Source organism: Canis aureus, chromosome X (assembly GCF_053574225.1).
Source record: "Canis aureus isolate CA01 chromosome X, VMU_Caureus_v.1.0, whole genome shotgun sequence".
Taxonomy (NCBI): domain Eukaryota; kingdom Metazoa; phylum Chordata; class Mammalia; order Carnivora; family Canidae; genus Canis; species Canis aureus.
The window spans coordinates 2,575,982-2,598,263 of NC_135649.1; the positions used below are offsets into that span (position 1 = coordinate 2,575,982).

Below are 22,282 nucleotides of genomic sequence, written 5' to 3' on the forward strand. Positions count from 1 at the left end.
GCAGAGGGTTCGCAGCACCCCACTTACGTTGTAAAGGGATTTCACAGGCGGAGGTGGAAGGCCGGCTTGTGGGGGGACACAAGGGAGGACACGGGAGCCAGGGTGGAGACAGCTGCACCCCCTAGGGGAGTGGCGCAGGGTACAGGCCACAGGTCAGAGAGTGAGTAGAGTCGAGAGCTGAGTGCCGAGTAAGCCCGGGGCCGAGCTCAGGAATCCACCTCCTGACCCGTCAGGTGGAGGGCGGGCGGTGGTGAGACAGCCAAGCGGGGATGTGCAGAGGGTCGTCCCGCATACGACGACTCCAAAGCCCGGGGCCAAGGTCTGGCTGCCAGTCCCGCCCTCCCACTACCTGTCATCTGGCGAGTGCATCAAGGCCCTACTGTGTGCCAGGCCTTTGGCCGGGAGCCACGCCGAACGAGGGAGCAGGCCTGTTCTTGAGCCTCGTCATCATGTCCAGGTCACACTGACACCAGCATGTCCCTGTGTGCCCGGGCACAGGTGCCGATGCACTTGGGTGCTGGCCCTACCCACGCGGATGTGTGGGAGGGCCTCTCGGGGAGCGCACTCAACCATCTGTAGTGCGTAAATAAGGGTACGGGCCGTTTCCCCCTCAAGCTCTGAGAAGAAAAGAGCCAAACTTTCTATGCGCTCTTCCTGTTGCCCACAGTTTCTTCCTGAGAGAAAACCCATCTTGTTTCAATGCCATTAAAACCTCAGAGGATCTGGTCCCAATTAAACAACTTTTTTTGGCAGATGCTTTTGTGAGCACTAACTGCATCAGCCCGTCCAGAGACCTGGTGTTCCTGAGCGAGCCGGGGAGGGGGTAGATGGACGGACAGACAGACAGAGGAAGGGGAAGGAGGCAAGGGGAACACAGAACCCCAAGCAGCCCAGCCATGGCTGGGGATGGGGTGTTGGAGAAGAAGGTGCATCCGTGGTCCCCGTAGAGGAGCCATGGCCTTGAGCTGCTGGGGCGCAGGCATCCCTGGGAAGGTCCTGTGGCCCGCGGCCTGGAGGGGGTGGAGTCCGGCAAGGGGGGCTTTGGGCCACAAAGGTCCCAGGTGGCTGCTGTGGCTGGGATGAGGGAGCAGGGCCATGATTGGAATGGGGGTGCGTGGGGGCCACTGGCCCATCTCCGTCCCGGCTCTGAAACCCAGTTGGATCCTACCCATAACTTGGGCCCCGGGGTGGGCGCGAGGGGGTGCTCGGGCAGGGATCCGGCTGGGTGCCGGCTGGGGGCGTGGCTCTGGGGAGACCAGGTTGAGCGCCCCCTCCCCCGCCGGGCCCTCAGGAGTGGGCACGTTCGTGTTCCAGTCCTGGCGCCTGCGTCTCCAGCTCCAGACGCATGTGACTCAGCCCTGCCGGCCTTGCCAAGCCGTCTAGACCCGAGTGTCTCCCTGCGGAGGGGGCCATCCCGCCCGCCGTTTCCTCTCCTGCTGCCCCGGCCTGAGCCCCAGCACACACGTGCGGCAGCCCCCTCCCCCGGCCCCCTCCCTGGCCCCACGGCGCCCCCTGTCAGCACCTCGCAGCCACCCCCAACCTTCACCCTGCAGGGTGCAGCACAGTCCCTGCACTAGGGGAGCACGGTTGGGGGGGGCTTTAGCTGGGATCCCAGAAGCCTCCAGGGGCCCAGCCTGCACCCCTCCCCACGGCATTTTTGGAGCCTGGGTCAAGAAGGCAAGTGAAGCCCCTCACCATGTCCCTCCCCCTGTCTCCTTCTCACCCTGGGATCCATGGGGGCCAGGAGCCGACTGGTGGGTCCACCCCCAAGCCCGCAGCCTGGCTCTGTCCACACCCCTACAGATGCCTGCAGCGAGGAGGGACTTCTCAGACCCTCCCAGACCCTGGGAGTAGCCTGAGATCTGATCTGGGTCCTAGGCTGTGAAATGTGCCCTCGCAGGAGGTTGGGGCCTGGGAGCCGCTGACGTCCCCGCAGGCTCCAGGGGCCCCTCAGCGGCGGGAGGTGAGGCTGGGGCCCTGGAGCAGGAGGCCCAGGCCAGGCCTAGGCTCCCTTAGGCTTCCCGTGGGCAGGGAGCCAGCTGCCCTGCCTTAGGTTGCCGTGGTCCCTGCCCCAGCATGGGGACCAAAAGTGACAGGAAGAAGAGGCCAAGGTCCCCGGACAGCCTCTGCATCCTCACGTGCCAGTAGCCTCCCAGTGTCCACACAGAGGTCCAGAAGGACAGCATTCTAGAATGGGTTGTCATCAGTCTGCTCCTAGATTGACAGTCCCATCCATCCAGTACTCGGACGGGAGCCGACTGACTCTCCAAGCCTGTGCCTGGGGCAGGCCCCCATCTGTCAGGCCCATGGTGGCAGCTCTGTCACCCTCCAGACTTAGGAGACGCCAGTAGCCTGTGCTTGGCCAGACCAGTCCCCAGGGCCTTGAGGTGGGTGGGTCACTCTTGTTCCGAGGACCCTCTAGGCCTCATTGCCCATGTGGAAGTTCGGGGTCTCGGCAGCCTTTGTGGCTTTCCTGTCTCCCCTGCCACGGCCCTTCCTTCCCAGTTTTCCACTCGCCCTCCCATCTGTGTGAAGATGGCTGGCTTTGGGTGGGCTCCTGGCTGGCACCGTGTCATGGGCACCAGGGTGGATGGTGACCGATGGCTCAGTGCGGTGGCTCAGTCAGGGGCAGGAGGGAGCAGGTGGGGAAGGAGGACGGGGAGCCGGAGGCAGGCTTTTCCTCGCCTGTGGAGAGTCCTGGCCTCAGACCATCCTCAGCCTGACCTCATTACCCTGTCTCGTCCCCCCTTCCCCCCCTGACGTCAGGACTGGCCTCTTACTTCTCCCACGGACTGGAGAAGCTTCTTGTTCCATGAGTGAATTCTTCCTCTGTAATGTCACACACGCACTCGCCACTTGCCTTTTCTTCCAAGGCCTGCATTGGTGCTCACCAGGGCAGGTGGTGAGGAGTCCCTACATCCCCTCTTCCTACTGGGGAACCACGCAGGTGAGGGGAGTGGGAGGGGGAGGGAGCCTCGTCCCTGGACGGTTCTGGCTGTCGGGGCAGGAGTGAATGGGCAACAAGGCCTCCTGGATGCAGCGGAAGCCGGTCTGCTCTCTGCTCCTTGATGGGGAGGTAAACCCTTGCACTCCACCTTCCCTTGATTGGCAATGCCTGCTGCGGGGTGGGGGGCCCTGGTTAAGACCCCCCCCACCCCCGACCCCTGGGATCTGCTGCTAAAGACAGCTGGAACGTTGCGGTGGAGATGCTCCCGGGGCCTTCCTCTGGCCTGATGCCCCGCATCTCCCACCAACAGCTGCTGCTCCGGGGCAGGGAGGCCATCGGGGGAAGGCAGCTGGCTGGCTGTCCGCTCCTGTGCCCACTGCACAGACTGAGGTGCCTCACGCAGCTGGCTGCCTTGGCCTCCACTGCCTGCCAGCCCATCCCTGGCACAGTGGGGCCAGTGCCTGTCAACTGGCCTCATTTTCCAACCTGTTTTCCAAGTTCTGACACATGGCTGAGGCCCTGCTGGGACCCATGGCCAAGTTTCCCCCATGATCAGGAGGTTGGCTCTTGTTGCACGAAGTGCCTCGGTCTGCCCGGGGTTCCACACTCTCCACCGACCCCCTACCCCTACCGCTACCAAATCCCCTCCTAGGTGGATGGGTCCTCGGGCCTCATCTTTGACCCGTGACCTGCCGAAGCCTCTTTCACAGGACCCAGGGGCTTTCAGCGGGGATGCTCCTTACAGGGTCGTGCTCTCCTTCCTCACTGTACTTACCCACCCTTTGGTATCCCTACCCACGTGGCTCCCTGGGCTTGCACACCTCCCAAGACAGGGAGCACTCTCCCTTTCCGGGCAGCCAGCCACTGTTTCGAAAGTGACCTCTGGGAGACGTGCTTCCTTGTGTTGAACTCCAGTCCAGGTTTCCAGAAGGTTCTACCAGCCGGCCCCTTCTTTCCCCCTCCCTGAGAGGCCCGGCAGTCTCTGTTCTCATCCCAGCCTCCAGCCTTTCCAGTGGAGGATGCTTGGGAGGAGGCACCATGATTTAGTGGTGGTGTGTGCAGGTCTTCAGCAGCCGTCTCCATGAGCTGAGGGCTGGCCAGCACGTCCTCCGCTCAGGACGATGGACCCCATGACCTCTCAAGACGGTTTTCTCCCTTCGAGACCCTGCCAATCCCTCCACGTCCCACCCCATGCCATAGACGGAGCTGCTGAATTGGGGAAGGGCTGCTCAGAGTACTGGCTCCATCGGGCTGGGTGGAGAAGGGGAACTTTCTTCCAGAATACACAGGGGCTTGTTTCTTCCTGATCCTCAGGAGCAGAGGATATGGGGAGGGTGGGGGAGGCCACCACACTGCTGTGGTTTCTCCCGCCAAATTCCCCAGTCCTAGGAAAGATCCACAGAAAAACCCACAAGAATTTGAATGTCTGAGCTGGGGCTGTGATTGAAATGAAATTTTTTAAAAAGAAAGAAAGAAAAACAAAAACAAAAAGAGAAAGAGAGAGAGAGAGAGAGAGAGAGAAACGATTTAAAAAAACAGCCCAAAGCCCCTCCAGCCTTCAGCTGCCAGAGGGCCCAAGGCAGCAGGCCTGCTGGCCAGGGGAAGGGGCCTTAGGGTGGTTTGCATGAGCCTTCAGCTCACTTGCAAGGCTCTGTGTCGTCAGAATAGCTCGGAATTCCGAGTTCAGTAGGGAACCGGGCCCTGCCCCGCAAGGCCAGGCTCGGGTGTGTTTGTGTTGACCCTGACTCCTGCATACCCCCGGGCCTGGGACGGAGCTGAGAGACATTTCCGGTCACTCACATGTCTGCAGCTGCCTCTGCCAGGTCCCTGGGTCCCTCGTTTCTGGATTTGCCTCTTGATCCCTCTCTCCGGGAGGTGGCAGGGCAGGACACAGAGGAGGGAGACCCTCCGGAGAGGGCTGAGTGGGCAGCAGCTGCTTGCCACAGGTTCCCGACTCCCTAGGCACCAGGCACCCTTCAACCCTTCCTGCTCCTCACATCAGTAGGCCCCAGGGATGGGGTGTTGGAGTCTGGGGGCCGATGGGTCGTCACATTTCGTGCCAGACTCTTTGAGCTTGAGGGCTGTGAGAGATGCAAAAATATATATATAAGTGGATGGGGCAGGAAGGAGCCTCAGAACCTTCCAGAAGTATGAAAGACAGAATGGGGGAGGAGGAGGGGGAAGTAGCAGGATCCAGCATCATAACAGTGACCATCCACATAGTGCTTTGTCCGCGCCAGGCATTGTCGTAGGAATCATTACGTCACCCATGTTCATAGCAACCTAGTGAGGTCAGCGCCCCCGTTATTCCCCACTAGGTGAGGGCAAGGGGGCGCAGAGAGGGTAGGTGACGTGGCCAGAGTCACTCAGCTGGTGACGAGGGGGGCCGCATTCCCACGCAAGAAACTACAGCAGCGACTGCGGAACCGGGAGCCAGAGCCCCGCACGGGAAGCGGGACGCAAGGCCCAGCCCAGGCCCACCCGCCAGGCGGCTCTGCAGCGTCCGGGCGAGGCGGGCCCGGGCAGGAGCGCCCTCTCCTGGGGGCGCCGGAGCGCGGGCAACGACGAGGGCCCCGCCCCTCCCGGGCCCGCCCCTCCCGGGCCCCGCCCCTTCCCGGGCCCCGCCCCGCCCCTTCCCGGGGCCCGCCTCCTGGGCGGAGCCCGGGCGCACGTGGAGCGGCGGCCCAATGGGAAGGCGCGGCGGGGCCGGGGGGGCGGGCGGGCCGCGGGGCTCCGCGTCGGATTGGCAGACGCGCCGGCCAGTGCCTCCGAGGCGGAGGTGGGCTGCGGCTCAGAGCGCGAAACATGGCTGGGCTGGGCGGCGGCGGCGGCCACAAGGCCGGGGACGACGAGGGCGTGCTGAAGGCGGCCGTGGAGGTGTTCGGGAAGCTCAAGGTGCCGCGGGCCCGGGCAGGCAGCCGGGGCAGCGGCGGCCGGGCGGCGGGCGGGCAGGGCCTACCGCGGAAGCCGGCTCGGTCCCGGGCCGCGGCCTGGGGCCGGCCTCCGCTCCTTGCGCGGCCTCGCGCCTTCGCGGCGGCTGCTTCTGTGGCGGGAATCCTGCAGGCGAAGCAGACGCAGACGCGGGGAGGGCCGAGGCCCTGGCCTCAGGGAGCTCGCGGGGTCCCGGGGGACACCGGCAGAGTCGGTGCCACCTTGCCGAGTGGGCGTCGGATGCCCGCGGTAGCAGGAGTGAGGAAACCGGTCCCAGGAGATCCGATAGCCGTCCCAGGGGCCGCAGGCACCCGCCCCGCTACGCCTTCCCCCTCCGCCACCCCTCCCCGCCTTCTCCCTCCCCCTCTCTCCCTCCTCCTCGCCCTCCTCCTCCCCCTCTCCCTGCCCTGGACTCCAGATAGGCGCTATGTTCCTCGTGGTCCCATGCCTGGGACCTTGGACCAGAGTCTCGGACTCATGCCGAGGCCCCTAGTTGCTACCAGGTTAAACGGGGATACGAGCCTACAGCGGGCATACTTAAAGGAGGTGGGTGGCAGGCCACTGGGGATGTGGGCTGAGAATGAAGAGACCTTAACTCCGGGCAAGATGGACGGAGAGCCCTGCCAACAGGCCACTTGCACTCAGTATGGGGGGGCCTGGGGGTGCGGACTGGATGTGTGCTAAGAAGCTCACATGTGCCTGCAGGGTAGTAAACGTGTGTGAAGAAGGAGCATTTCAGCCCTTAAGTCCTTCTCGATTTGTAAAGCTTCCCTGTTTTCCTTTTCTTTGCTTAGGATCTCAAGTGCCCTGTCCTTGAGGGTCTGTATATCACAGAGCCTAAGACCATTCAGGAGCTGCTGTGCACTCCCTCGAAATACCGCTTGGAAATCCTGGAGTGGATGTGTGTTAGGTAACGTCTTTGTTGCTTCCTCCCCATCCCTGGGATGTGCCAGGCACCACTCAGCCCACCTGGGCAAATTGGGTGTTTGATACTGTGATAAGCAGTGGTACTCCGAGATGTCTCCATGCCCTACCGCAGGTCCTCATGAGAACAGCTGTTGCTAAGAAGTGCCAACCATGGAAACCATGCTTGAATTTGCCTTGGAAGTGCCGCCCCCACCCCCCATGCCAGGGCTTCAGGGGGTCTGTTTGCCACATTGCTAAAGTGTTAACTTGGGCTTCTCACTGTTCTCATTTTACTAGTTTCAGGGCTGGCAGGGGCCTCAGTCTTCCCCTTCTCACACCGGATGTGTGAACTGTCTTGTGTCTTGCCATTGAGGAGTGAGAAGTAGAACCAAGACCCTGTTTCCCAGTCCTTCACAGCAAGCAGTGTCCTGCTGGGTGTGCCTGGCACTGTGCAAGGAAAGGAAAGCCTACTCAGATGGCGAGGGGCAAGATCCAGAAAGTCCTAAGGAATGTCTGTCTCTTGGGAACAGCAGTCCATGAGTTGAGCATCTGTCTTAAAGCTACAGTGGGGGGATCCCTGGGTGGCGCAGCGGTTTGGCGCCTGCCTTTGGCCCAGGGCACGATCCTGGAGACCTGGGATCGAATCCCACGTCGGGCTCCCAGTGCATGGAGCCTGCTTCTCCCTCTGCCTATGTCTCTGCCTCTCTCTCTCTCTCTCTGTGTGTGTGTGACTATCATAAATAAATAAAAATTAAAAAAAAAAAAAAGCTACAGTGGGGAAGGCTTGACTAAGCCTGTCATGGAGCACATGCTATGGTGGTGTTGAGCGTGACCCCCAGGGCCCTCTCTGGAGTGGCTATGGTTGGTTGGTACAGGAGTCTCTCAGGAGGCCAGGCCTGTTCCTCTTCAGCCTTGCTTCTCTGCCCTTGTAGCTAAGGGAGATGCCTGGGCAGGAGCCTGGTGGTGGAGCGGTGACGGTGCAGCCTACCCACAGCTGGCGCATCTGTCAAGCCACGGGACATCACCAGGCCTGGCCTTGGGCTGGGTGTCCTATGAGTGGCTGAGAGGGAGAAGAGGCATTTTTATGTTTGAGCCTCTACCTTTCCAGCAGCCTGTCCTGCTGTCCTCCAGCCCTCCCCCAGGTCCTACCTCGGGCCTCTGCTCACAGCGCTCTCATACCCTATTGTTCTCTTCCTGTACACACCCTCAGGTCTCTGCATGTCGCACATTCTCTTATGTAGCTCACACATCCCAACTTCTTTTAAAAAGTCTCCAGCTTCCAGGGAAAAGCATATCCTTCTTCCCCCACCTGGATACCCACATTTTGATCATGCCTCTCGTAGAGCCCTCAGCCCATTGGTTCTGTCTTGGCCTGCTGTCCTGTCTAGCTATCCAAAGCACTGGGAGCTGCTGGAGGCCAGGTACCAGGCAGGACTCCTGTGTCAGCCCCAGGCTGCGGCACGATGTTGTACATACTTGAAATGAGCTCCATGCTGTTGGCTGACAAGCAGGTGCATGGACACGTGCACACCCGTGTATCATTCCAGGCACCTCAGGCACGGATGGGTGTCCCCAAGGCCTGGGGGCTCTGGCGACTGCAGAAGGCCCAGGCATGAGTCCCACTGTTGGGCATACCTCTGCAGTCTGAATGTTGCGGATGTTGGCACGGAGGAGGTGGCATCTGGGAGGGGATGGGTAATGGTGGATGCTCATTTCAATAGGAGTGAAGAATCGAGGTGTGGAAGGGAGAGCTGGGCAGTGGCCTGAGCAGCAGCCTAGGGCAGCTCATGCAGAGCCTTGCAAGCCCCGTGAGGGCCTTTCCACTTTATGCTCTGGGCAGGGCAGTCATGGGACCAGGGAAGCATCACACTGAAGTTAGCATTTTGGCAAGGTGACTCGGGAGTTCTGTGGTGGATGGATTTGGAGGGGTGAGAGTGGAGGCAGGGAGACTGACATGGAGACTGTTCTAAGAGCCCCAGGAAAAGGTGACAGGAACCTGGCTTGGAGTGACAGATGGCTCGCATCATGGCCACTGCCAACCCTGAAAGTGCATGGTCCAGGAGTCTGGGAGGAGAGGCAGTAGTGGCGATGGCCTAGACTAGTGCAGGGGTCTCAAGTGTTCTCCCAGGACGAGGGGGGCATAGCCATGTCTTGGAGGTGCTCTCATGGAGGGAGCCCAGATTTGCTGGGCTTAGGCTGATGCTGGGGACTGGGTCACCCTAGTGGGTGGGAGGGGTGGGTGGGAATCTATGGGTACATTCTTCAAATGCTTTCAGTACTTTTATAAATACAAGAAGCTGAATTCTTGGAGGAATAGATAGGGAATGTACAGTTGTATCCTACCATCCCAAGCTGGCAAAGGACCATAGGGTTTTCAAGGTCCCCAAAAGAGGATTGGATAGAGCTCAGCTTCTCCCACATTTCATGTTGGCTTTCTTTGCACATAGATTCACCAGTTCAGCCCTCGCTTAGGGCTGCCTGGTCCACCCCGCTCTGGGTGGAACCTGGAAGCTGCACCCAGCCTTGGCCTTGGGGCTCAGCATGCTGGCTCTGGGGGACCCGTGGGCTGAGTGGGCCCTCGGTGTGGGGGCAGGGCCGAGCTGCAGGGCCCCCTGCGTGGCTGAATTCAAGGCACCTGGGTTTCCTTGACTCCCAAAGAGCTGTACTTGCTTTTAAGACCTTGAGTGCCTTTAGTGTCTGCCCTGCTCCCTGCTGCCTCGGGAAGATCAGCTTTAATGAAAGCCCTTTCTGAGTGAGGTCACTTAGGCTTCTGTGGATTTGTTCTTTAGTGTGGTGAAGTGGTTTGCCATAGTCCAGCCTGATGGATCGCTGAGTGTGCTCTGCTGCTTGCTGTTTCAGAAGTGGGAATGTTGCCCAGCAACCAGGCCCGGGGCCCAGCCTCGTAGCATTGCGCATGGTGGGGGCTTCTTCTGCCCCTCCTGCCCCACCCCTCTTTGGCAGAATAGCTGGTTGCCTTAGTGAGTCGTGAAGACAGGCGGTGCAGCCGAGGCTCCCCCTCTGCTCTAGTCCTACAGCGTGGGGCCTGGGACCTCAGGTCCAGGGTGGCCCCGCCAGCTCGCAGGGTGCCAGTACGGTCAGGGCAGGTGTGACCTGGGACGCAGGCATTCATTTGGAGGCATGGTCCCAGGGAAGAAGTGAGCCCTCTCCACGCTAGGTTGGCAGGTCCTGAGCGCCGGCGGGCCTCCACACCGCAAGGGCAGAGTCGAGCCTGGCCCTCACTGTCCTGTGGAGAGAACCTCTATCTTTCCGTAGGGAGGGCCTGCCCTGGTGGTGGGCCCCGAGGCCCCCGGCAGGCAGGCGGAGCTCTTCCTCCCGGGCCTTGGTGCTGTGCTAGGCCCAGAGCTCAGGGCGGGGATGTAGTGCTCAGACTGTCCCCTGCTCATGATAGAGACCCCCTAGGGGGCCTGCCGGGGTATTATAGCTCTTACTGCCTTTATTATTTTTTTTAAAGATTTTTATTTATTCATGACATTCAGAGAGAGAGGCAGAGACACAGGCAGAGGGAGAAGCAGGCTCCACGCGAAGAATCCGATGTGGGACTTAATCCCGGGACTCTGGGATCACGCCCTGAGCCGAAGGCAGACGCTCAACCGCTGAGCCACCCAGGCGTCTCCCCTTACTGCTTTTAGATGTGGTCTGTGTCTGGAAACGATTTTGCCCATTAGCTTGCGGTCTTATGGCAAAGTGCTTATGAATGGCCACTGTCGCGTTTATCTCTCTGGTATCATCAAGGTTGGGGCTCTGCTGGACCCTCGAGGGGACAGCTGGGATTGCTCTCTCTCAACCTGGGAGGCTGAAGCTGTGATCCCAGAGCCTATCACACTAGGAGCCCCCAAAAGGTTTAAAGCTGTGACCTGGAGCAGCATAATCTCACAACGATTGAAGCTTTTCTAAAAAGAGAAAATGTCCTTGTTTTGAAAGAGCTAAGCATGGACATTTACTGACGGCAGATTACTCCATGGCAAGAGGTCATGGTCATTCACTTATTAATATACACTGGCTGCCTGTTTTGTGCTGGTCGCCATGGCATTAGACCCCAAAAGCATAGAATAGAAAGTTGTCTCCGGGCCTCAGTGAGCCTGCAGTCTGGGAGGTGAGAGCCCAAGGGGAGGACAGTGCTCAGGTCCTGCTGTGATGGCGGGACACCAGAGTGTCTGTGGGCATGCCTGGCTCTTCCCCAGCTTCCCTGGGGAGGTGAAGTCAGTCGTGGCCTTCTCGGGACTCGTCAGAGCCAGTGTGCCTGGGCCAGGTGGGAAGAAAGTACTCCAGGCCGAGAAGAGCAGATGCACACGTGTACATCGTGGTGTGAGGGGACACCCAGGCAGGGCCTTGGGGGACATTCTTTAAACAAACTGGTATCATGGTTGAAAGAAAAGTCAGCCCCTTGGTTCCTCCTGAGAAACAGCTTCCAGCTCTGAGGAATTGAAGATTTTCCTCTTGGGCAGCCGTTTTGGTTTTTTATCATGAGAATTTAAATTGCAGTATTCAGATTCACAGTTCTGAGGTATGCTTTCAGAAATATTTTGTGTTTTTCTTCCCTGATACTTATGGAGTTGAAAGTCACATCACATAAAATCATCCATTTTGAAGTGAACATTTCAGCGGGATAGAGCACGTGCACAAATAATTCACTTTTTCAGAGCGTGTGTAAGGAGGGGTCATGAGGGGGCCTCTGCTGCCCACTCGGGACTGACCAGTTTTGCTCTTTCCCCGCAGGGTCTGTCCCTCCTGGCAGGAGAAGTCCAGCTCGCTAAAGGGGGCCCCAGTTGAGGTGAAGATCCAAGGTGGGTCTGTGTTATGGGAGTTTGGAGTGGGGTGGTGGATTCTGGACAATTCTGAGCTTATACGTGGCCTCCTTAGCAAGTTGTACTGAATTTCCCATGAGATGGTGTTTACTTCTGGCTGGTGCATACCCTGGAGATCTTGCCAGAGCCTTCTAGAATCGCAGCACACCCCTCCGCACTCACACACTGCAGATGGACAACGGGGACAGTTCTTATATGGGCATGTGAGCAAGATCAAGGATGTGTGACCCTGTCCGGCCCATCCATGAAGGCACTGGAGGCAGAGACTGGTTCTTGCCAATGCTTCCGACGGTTCACTCCCCATCTTCCCGCTACGTGCACGCTGGGCAGCTCTCCACAGGGGCTTGTCTTATAACTGTTTCTTTTCTATCCTTTGTTGGCAGAAACTGTCCTTAATCCGGTAACAAATATTAGGTAACGGGAAGTAAATTACAGCCCTCACCTTGGGGTCTCTAAAAGTCTAATTTTCTCTGGGCCTGCATTTGGCTCAGCAGCTCTGGTAGGGGGGTGACCTGGACCTTGGAGCCCAGCCCTCACTGCCAGATTAGATGTCCAGGGACAGTTGTCCTCGAGGCCAAAATGGGCCAGAAGAATGGGGCGTTGTATCTTGGAGCCTGCAGGGCTGGCCTGTGGGCCGGTCTGGGCTGCACAGAAGCACCGCCCTCCCCGGTGTGTTACATCTGGCACTTTCCTACTGCTGGGACCACGTCCAGGCCTGGCAAACCTGGCTGTCAGACGACATTGGAATTCTTTAACGTGCACCCCTCAAGGATTCCGACCCTGCCCTTAGCCCAGCCAAAGCCTTGACCTTGCCATCCCCAGCCTTGGCTTCTTCTTCCGTGATGCCGGGGTGATAACCTCAGCCTTGCCCACCTCATGGGAGTGCGCGGAGTGTCAGAGCAGGTGGTAGACACAAGTGTCTGTCCATGGGTAGATTCCTCCAAAGAGGATTTGGAGGATTCATGAATTCGTTTGACCAGTATTTGTGGAGCATTTCCTGTGCACCTGGCATTGTGCTTGGTGCTGGCTGCGGCTGTGGATCGTGCCGCTCACGTGGCACTTGGGTGCCAGATGGGGAAGACAGGTGGTAAATGAAGGCAGCAAAATTCTGTACTGAATGGTGAGAAGTGCCATAAACCGAGCCAGGTGAGGGCAAAGTGGCGCATGGGTGGGTTGGGAGAAGGGTGGTCCTGTTCAGTTAAGGTCATTGAGGAAAGCCTCCCCATTAAACACACCAATAAAAAATAAATTTATTATTAAAAAAACAAAGAAATTGATTTTAAAAATCATCTCCATAAAAAAAAATAAATAAACACAGACTTGCAGTGAGGGAGGAAGCAAGCTGGGCACATAGCAGAAAGAATAGCGTTCAGGGCAAGAGAACAGCAAGTGCAAAGGGCCTGAGGTGGGCTTGCATGTGCCTTGTGGCTGTGAGGAGCACCCAGGAGGCCCGGGTGGCTGGTGCAGAGTGGAGGGCAAGGGGAGAGTGGCGGGGTGAGGGCAGAGAGGCAGCTGGGCTGGCCACATCAGGCCCTGGAAGGACAGCTTTTATGCTGAGGAAAGCTGCGGCCTGACTTCAGGTTTAACAGGGTCCCTAAGGCCACTGAGCTGAGAACAGGAGGCCTGGGCAGAGGCAGGGAGACCGCTGGAAGGCTGTTGCGGTGATGCAGGCAGGAGACAGGAGGGGGCCTGCAGAGTGGAGCGTTGGCCAGATCCTGGGCTTACCGTGAACGGTGGGTTGGCCACACTCACTAAGACTTGGATATGGGCTAAGCAGGAGAGGAGCCGTGGAGGACACGAGGATTTGGGGTGAAGGGTTGTGGGCAGTGGGCATGCTTAGGGGTGTAACTGCTATTCATACAGTGTTTCCAGGGTTACTAATGCTTTCACGCGGATGCTCTGCTTGCTTCTTGCCCGGATCTTTCCAAAGCAGATGCCAGAGTTATGCCTGTTCTACTGCTGAGCCATCGCGGGTAGGAGCTGGGCCTTGCCTATGAAGGAGTAAGGGCATTGCTACAGGGCCAGGTCGGGGCTCAGAGCAGGCATTGGCCCCAGGCTTTCTAGCTCCAAGTCTTGGCCCTTCTCCATATACCAGATGCTTACTCAGAAAATGTCCAGAGCACCCTGTAAGATGTGGCTGGGCAGTCCCTGCACCACGCTGTGACTCGGTTTCCCAATCTGTAAAATGGGGCTGTGGCCCACCTCCTAGAGTTGCCAGCAAAGTGAAAGGAGATGATGCTGATAAAGGCCTGTGGGAAACTGATGCACATGAGCCGTGGTTCCTTCTGCTTTGACCTGGCGAGTTCTCTGGAAGGGTGGTGGCATACAGCAGCCTGGGAAGGTTCCCTGACCACTGTCAGCTTCTCAGGTAGCTGGCTGGCCTCTGCTAGATGCCAGGGTTCCTTATGTGGAAGAGCATCAGATGCGACCCCTTATTTCCGTCCAGGAAACTGGTGCCCAGGGATGTGCAAGTCATACAGCAAGGAGCAGTCCTGAGGGTGTTGTCCCCCTGCCTCCTGTCCGCCCAGGCCTTCCGGGCCCCAGCCTGGCTCCTTGGGCAGCAGCCTGCCAATGCCGGAGCAGGAGTGCTCTCACCAGAGTGGCGCCCGGCGCTCTGCACATTCGTGCACCCCTGGGTGTTTGGCTGGGCGTCTGCAGTAACAGGAGACCCTGTGTTCCAACAGAGATGGTGAAACTAGGCCATGAGCTGATGCTGTGTGGGCTGGCTGACCAGGAGCTCCTGAAGGTAAGACAGGGTCCTCTCTGTCCCCACAGACTGGGGTCCTCAGTAAGGCTGGGTTAGGGGTGGGAAGGGTTTCTTCCTCCAGGCCTTTGCTCCTCAGGCCAGGGAGCCAGCATCCCCAGCCACTGCTCCTGAGTCTCCCCACCCCGGGGTGGGGGGCGGGCAGGAATCTATAGGATTCCCTTGCACAGACCCCAGCCCTCCCTAGGGCCAAGGGGGGATCACAACTAAGGAGGCTGGAGGCAGATCTCTGGTTATGGTGACCCGAGGGACAGAGCCTATCCCGTCCTTGGCTGAAGACTTCAGGCACACTGGCACCGTGGTGCTTTGTGTGTCGGCAGTTGGGACACTCATCTGTGGCGGGAGGTACTTGTCCTCGTCCCATTTCACAGGGGAGTTGTCAAACCTAGTCATGCTATGGTCACCTAGTGACAGGGCCTGGCCTCAAACCCAGGCCCCTGGTCCCCAGCCCGCGCACTCATCCCTGACTAGCTGCCCCCTGAAGCTCTCTATACACAGGCGGCCCTAATCCACGCCCATGTCACTCAAAGAATCCGCACCCCCGCCCTTAAAATCTCATCAAAGTTTGAAACTATTAGGTTTACATTTTGGCAATGATAAATAATGCTATGAATGCCACTGTGTGTGTTTTTAACTGAAGACATGTTTTGAGTTCTTTTGGGTATATAGCTATAGGTGTAGAACCGACAGACCAGTGTAGTGATGTACGCTGAACTTTTTGAGGAATTTTGTGCCAGGCTTTTCCAAAGTGACTGCACCATTTTACATTCCTACCAGCAGTTGTGTGAGGCTTCCAGTTTCTCCACACCCTCACCAACATCTGTTCATTGTTCGTTGTTTTGACTCCAGCCATCCTGGGGGGGTGGTGGTGGTGGGGAGGGCCATCTCATTGTGGTTTTGATTTGCAGTTCCCTGGTGACTGATGATGCTGAGCATCTTTTCACGTGCCTATTGGTCATTTGTAGGTCTTTACAGAAATGTCTATATTCGGTTCTTTGGCCCACTTGATTTGTCTTTCATTGTTGAGTTGTAAGAATTTTTTATATTTCCTGGATACGAACCATGTCAGACCATTCCCATTCCCGATGCATACTCTGGAGCACAAGTTTCTAGTTTTGATGAAGTCTATAATTTATTAACTTTTTCTCGTGTTGCTTGTGCTTTTGGCATTGTATCTAAGAATCCAGTGCCAAATCCAAAGTCATGAAGATCGACGCTTGTATTATCTTCTAAGAGTTATAGTTTTAGTTCTTACAATTAGGTCTTTGATCCATTTTGAGTTAGTTTTATATATGGTGTATGGTATGTGTCCCTCCTCGTTCTTTTGCAAGTACCTGTTTAGTTTTCCCAGCACCATTTGTTGAAAAGACCATTTGTGCCTCATTGAATTGTCTTGGCATCCTCGTTGAAAATCATTTAGCTGTAAATGTGAAGGTTTATTTCTGGATTCTCCATTCTGTTCCATTGATCTGTACTTCTGTCCTTATGCCACACTGTCTTGATTACTGTAGCTTTATAGTCAGTCGTAATGTGTGAATCTTTCAATTTTGCTCTTTTTAATGATTGTCTTGTCTATTTTTAACCAAATCCAATTCAGTGAGCCAATTCAGTTCCCTTGGATTTCCATATGAATTTTGGAATCAGGTTGTAAATTTCTGCAAAAGAGCCAACTGGAATTTTGATGAAGATTTTGTTGAATCTGTGGATCATTTTGGAGAGTATTGTCATCAACTATATTAAGTCTTCCTATACATGAACATGGGGTGTCTTTCCATTTATTTAAGTGTTCCTTAATTTCTTCTGAGGCTGTTTTATAGCTTCCAGTGTACACATCTAAATATATTGCTAAGCATTTTATTCTTTATGATGCTGTTATAATTGGAATTATTTTCTTTAACTTTCATTTAAATTCACCTTAGTTAAAAAAATAAAAAAATAAATTCACCTTAGTTAACACATAATATATTATTATTTTAGGGGTAGAACTTTGTGATTTGCCAGTTGCATATAACACCTGGTGCTCATTACATCAAGTCCCTCCTTAAGGCCCATTACCCAATTACCCTATCCGCCCACCCCACTCCCCTCCAGCAACCCTCACTTTGTTTCCTAGAGTTGAGAGTCTCTTATGGTTTGCCTCTCTGTTTTCATCTTATTTTATCTTCCCTTCCCCTATGTTCATCTGTTTTGTTGCTTAAATTCCACATATGAGTGAAAACATATGGTATCTGTCCTCTCTGACTGACTTATTTCGCTTAGCACAATACCCTCTAGTTCCATCCATGTCATTGCAAATGGCAAGATTTCATTCTTTTTGATGCCTGGGTAATACTCCATTTGTGTGTGTGTGTGTGTGTGTGTGCGCGCGTGTGTGTGTACACCACCCCTTCTTTATCCATTTATCTGTTGATGAACATCTGGGCTTTTTCCATAGGTTGGTTGTTGTGGACATTGCTGCTATAAGCATTGGGATGCAGGTGCCCCTTCCAATCACTGTTTCTGTCCTTTGGTTAAATACCTAGTAGTGCAATTGCCAGGTCTTGGGGAGCTCCACTTTTAACTTTTTGAGGACCCTCTATACAGTTTTCCAGAGTGGCTGCACCAGGTTGCACTCCCACCAACAGTGTAAGAGGTTCCCCTTTCTCTGCATCCTCCCCAACATCTGTTGTTTCCTGACGTGTTCATTTTAGCCATGCTCACTGGTGTGATTTGCATTTCCCTGGTGACTAATGATGTGGAGCAGTTTTTTCATGTATCTGTTGGCCATTTGTATGTTTTCTTTGGAGAAATGTCTATTCATGTCTTCTGCCCATTTCTTGACTGGATTTTTTGTGTTTTGGGTGTTGAGTTTGATGAGTTTTTAAATAGACTTTGGATGCTAGCCCTTTATCTAATATATCATTTGCAAATATTTTCTCACATTCCATAGATTGCCTTTTAGTTTTATTGACTGTTTCTTTTGCTGTGCAAAACCTTTTTATCCCGATGGAGCCCTAATAGTTCATTTTTGCTTTTGTCTCCCTTGCTTCTAGAGACATGTCTAGCAAGAAGTTGCTGTGGCTGAGGTCATAGCAGTTGCTGCCTGTGTTCTCCTTTAGGATTTTGATGGATTCCTGTCCCACATTTAGGTCTTTTGTTAATTTTGAGTTCATCTTTGTGTCTGGTGCAAGAGAATGGTCCAGTTTCATTCTTCTGCGTGTGACTGTCCAGTTTCCCCAACACCATTTGTTGAAGAGACTGTCTTTTTTCCGGTGGATATCTTTCCTGCTTTGTCAAAAATTAGTTGACCTTGGAATTAAGGATCCGTGTCTGGATTCTCTGTTCTGTTCCTTGATCTATGTGTCTGTTTTTGTGCTAGAACCATACCGTCTTGATGATCATAGCTTTGTAATGCAGCTTGAAGTCAGACATTGTGATGCCTCCAGCTTTGGTTTTCTTCTTCAACATTCCTTTGGCTATTCAGGGTCTTTTCTGGTTCCATACAAATTTTAGGATTGTTTGTTACAGCTCTGTGAAAAATGCTGGTAGTGTTTCAGTAGGGATGGCATTGAATGTATAGATTGGTTTGGGTAGTATAGACATTTTAATAGTATTTGTTCTTCCAGTCCATGGGCATGGAATGTTTTTCCATTTCTTTGTGTCTTCCTCAGTTTCTTTCATAAGTGTCTGTAGTTTTCAAAGTACAAATACTTTACCTCTTTGGTTAGGTTTATTCCTAGATGTATCTTATGGGTTTTGGTGCAATTGTCATTGGGATTGATTCCTTGATTTCTGTTTCTGCTGCATCACTGTTAGGGTATAGAAATGCAACTGACTTCTGTGCATTGATTTTATATCCTGCAACTTTGCTGAATTCCTGTATCAGTTCTAGCAATTTTGGGGGGAGTCTTTTGGGTTTTCTACATGGAGTATCATGTCGCCTGTGAAGAGTGAAGAATAAGTTTGACTTCTTCTTTGCTGATTGGGATGCCTTTTTGTTGTTGTTGTCTGATTGCTGAGGCTAGGGCTTCCAGCACTATTTTGAACAACAGTGGATGAGTGGATCCAAGAGTGGATGTCCTGTCGTGTTACTGACCTTAGGAGAAAAACTCTGTTTTTCCCTGTTGAGGATGATATTCTCTGTGAGTCTTTCATATTTTGCCTTTATGATGTTGAGGTATGTTCCCTCTACCCCTACATGGTGGAGGGTTTTTATCAAGAAAGGATGCTGTATTTTGTCAGATGCTTTTTCTGCATCTATTCAGAGGATCATATGGTTCTTATCCTTTCTTTCGTTAATGTGATTTATCACACTGATTGATTTGAACCACCCTGTAGCCCAGGAATAAATCCCACTTGGTCGTGGTGAGTAATCCTTTTGATGTACTGTTGGATCCTATTGGCTAGCATCTTAGTGAGAATTTTTACATCCATGTTCATTAGGGATATTGGTCTGTAATTCTCCTTTTTAGTGGGGTCTTTGGTTTTGGAATCGAGGTAATACTGGCCTCATAGAATGAGTTTGGAAGTTTTCCTTCCATTTCTGTCGTTTTGGAATAGTTTTAGAAGAAGAGGTATTAATTCTTCTTTAAATGTTTGGTAGAACTCCCCTCGGAAGCCATTCGGCCCTGGACTCTTGTTTGTTGGGAGAAATTTGATTACTGATTCCATTTCTTTGCTGGTTTGGGTCTGTTTAGCTTTTCTATTTCTTCCTGTTTCAGTTTTGGTAGTTTATATGTATCTAGGCATGCATCCATTTCTTCCAGGTTGCCTAATTTGTTGGCATATAATTGCTCATAATATTCTCTTATAATTGTTTGTATTTCTTTGTTATTGGTTGTGATCTCTTTCATTCCTGATTTTATTTGGATCTTTTGTCTTTTCTTTTTGATAAGTCTGGCCAGGGGTTTATTGCTCTTATTAATTCTTCCAAAGAAACAGCTTCTAGTTTCATAGATCTGTTCTGTTTTTTATTTTATTTATTTTTAAATATTTTTTTTAAATTTATTTATTCATAGAGATGCAGAGAGAGAGACGCAGAGACACAGGCAGAGGGAGAAGCAGGTCAATGCAGAGAGCCCGACATGGGACTCGATCCAGGGTCTCCAGGATCACGCCCTGGGCTGCAGGCTGCGCTAACCGCTGTGCCACCGGGGCTGCCCTGTTCTGTTTTTTAGAAAAATTTCTACATCATTGATTTCTGCTCTTCTCTTTATTATTTCTCTTCTCTTGCTGGCTTTAGGCTTTATTTGCTGTTCTTTCTGTAGTTCCTGTAGGTGTAAGGTTGTGTATTTGAGACTTTTATTGCTTCTCGAGGAAGGCCTGTCTTGCTATATACTTCCCTCTTAGGACCACCTGTGCTGCATCACAAAGGTTCTGAACTGGTATGTTTTCATTTTCATTTGCTTCCATGTGTTCTTTAAGTTCTTCTTTAATTTCCTGGTTGACCCATTCATTCTTTAGTAGGATGTTCTTTAACCCCCATGTATTTGTGGACCTTCCAAATTTCTTTCTGTGGTTGACTTCTAACTTCATAGCGTTGTGGTCTGAAAACATGCATGGTATGATCTTAATATTTTTATACTTGTTGAGACCTGATTTGTGACCCAATATGTGATCTGTTCTGGAGAATGTTCCATGTGCACTTGAGAAGAATGTGTATTCTTCTGCTTTAGGATGGAATGTTCTGAATATATCTGTGAAGTCCATCTGGTCCAGTGTGTCATTTGAAGCCTTTGTTTCCTTGTTGATTTTCTGTTTAGATGATCTGTCCATTGCAGTGAGTGGGATGTTAAAGTCTCCTTGTGTTACTGTATTATTGTCAGTGAGTTCCTTTATGTTTGTTATTACTTGGTTTATATGATTTGGCTGCTCCCAGGTTAGGGGTATAAATATTTACAGTTGTTAGATCTTCTTGCTGATAGACCCCTTTATTGTGATATAGTGTCCTTCATTTCTTATTATAATCTTTGGTTTAAAATCTAATTTGTCTGATATAAGGATTGCTACCCCAGCTTTCTTTTCGTGTCCAGTAGCACGATAAATAGTTCTCCACCCCCTTGCTTTCAATCTGGAGGTATCTTTAGGTCTAAAATGAGTCTCAAAAAAAAAATAAAATGAGTCTCTTATAAGCATCATATCAGCGGGTCTTTTTTTTTTTTAATCCAATCTGATACCCTATGTCTTGTGTTTGGAGCATTTAGCCCATTTACATTCAGAGTAATTATTGAAAGATATTAATTTAGTGCCATTGTATTACCTATACACTGTTTCTGTAGATTCTCTCTATTCCCTTCTGGTCTGTGTTACTTTTGGGTTCTCTCTCTCCGCTTATAGAATCCCCTTTAAAAAAAAATCCCCTTTAGTATTTCTTGTGAGGCGGCTTTAGTGATCACAAATTCCTTTAGTTTTTGTTCGTCCTGGAAACTCTTGATCTCTCCTTCTATTCTGAATGACAGCCTTGCTGGAGAAAGTATTCTCAGCTGCATATTTTTCCCATTTAGCATGTTGGATCTATCATGCTAGTCCTTTCTGGCCTATCCCAGGTCCCTGTGGACAGGCCTGCTGCCAGCCCTATGTGTCTACCCTTGAAGGTTAAGGACCTCTTGTCCTGAGCTGTTTTCAGGATTTTCTCTTTATATTTATAATTTGCAAGCTTCACTATGTCAAGGTATTGATCTATTTTTGTTGATTTTGAGGGAGTTTCTCTGTGCCTCCTGCACTGGAGTGCCTGTTTCCTTTCCCAGATTAAGGAAGTTCTCAGCTATAATTTGTTCAAATAAACCTTCTGCCCCTTTCTCCTGCTCTTCATCTTCTGGAGCTCTTATAATACGGATATTATTTCCCTTTATGGGATTGCTGAGTTCCCTCAGTCTCTCTTCGTGGTCTAACAGTTTTCTTTCCCTCTTCTTTTCAGCTTCATTATTTTCCATCATTTTATCTTCTAGATCACTAATTTGCTCATTTGATTTGTTCATCCTCATTTTTGTGGCCTCCATTTGAGACTGTGTTGGTTGTAACATTTTTAAATTTTGGCATGACTAGATTTTAGTTCTTTTATCCCTACAGTCGAGGATTCTCTATTGTCTTCTATGCTTTTTCAAATCCAGCTAATATCCTTATAATTGTTGTTTTAAATGATAGTTCAGACATTTTACTCATCTGCATTGATTAAATTTCTGGCTGTTATTTCTTCCTGTTCTTTTTTGGGGGGTGAATTCCTCAATCTTGTCATTTTGGAGGAAGAAAAAAAAGAAATAATAAGAAAAAATAAAAAGTAAAAAATAACGTAAGATAAAATAAAATATGTCTCAGAAGCTAGATCCTACGTGTGCTTTGGTCTGCTTTTTATGAGAAAATTCCACGGGTTGTTTTCCTGGTTTCTAGTTGTGCAGCTTCGTTCTCCAAGACTTCTGATCGATTTTGTGGGTGTTCAGAATGATCTGATCTTTATCTAGCTGTGTTCTAGTGAGGAGGCAGGCTTAGGATCGCCCTACTCCTACACCATCTTACCACTCCCCCTGGAATTTTCTTAATTTCATCTTTGTATTACTCATTGCAAGTGTGTAGGAATACAATTAACTTTTGGATATTGCTCTTGTTTCCTGTCAGATTGCTAAACTTGTTTATTAGTTCTAATGATTTTTTTAGTAGATTCTTTAGGATTTTCTATATATGAGGTTGTGTCATTTACAAATAGAGATAGTTTTGTGTCTGCCTTTTCAATTTGCATGTTTTAATTTCTTGTTCTTGTATAATTGGTCCGGACAACATCTCCAGCACAGTGTTGAATAGAAGTGGTAAGAGTAGGCATCCTTGCCTTGTTCCTGATTTTAGGAGGAAAGCATTTGATCTTCACTGAGTATGATGTTAACTGTGAATTTTTTTAAGATTTTATTTATTTATTCACGAAAGACACACACAGAGAAA

At 52.0% G+C, this 22,282-nt stretch overlaps 1 protein-coding gene across 1 annotated transcript in view; it reads left to right on the forward strand.

Moving 5' to 3' along the window:
• The first annotated feature begins 5,684 nt into the window (after positions 1–5,684).
• The window catches only part of HAUS7 (HAUS augmin like complex subunit 7), a 30,392-nt gene continuing 13,794 nt past the window's right edge, over positions 5,685–22,282 (forward strand). Inside the window, exons 1-4 of the mRNA XM_077890236.1 lie at positions 5,685–5,842; positions 6,673–6,788; positions 11,522–11,589; positions 14,295–14,356. Of these exons, the coding sequence (XP_077746362.1) occupies positions 5,753–5,842; positions 6,673–6,788; positions 11,522–11,589; positions 14,295–14,356 (336 nt within the window). The 5' untranslated portion in view covers positions 5,685–5,752. The remainder of the gene's footprint in view (positions 5,843–6,672; positions 6,789–11,521; positions 11,590–14,294; positions 14,357–22,282) is intronic.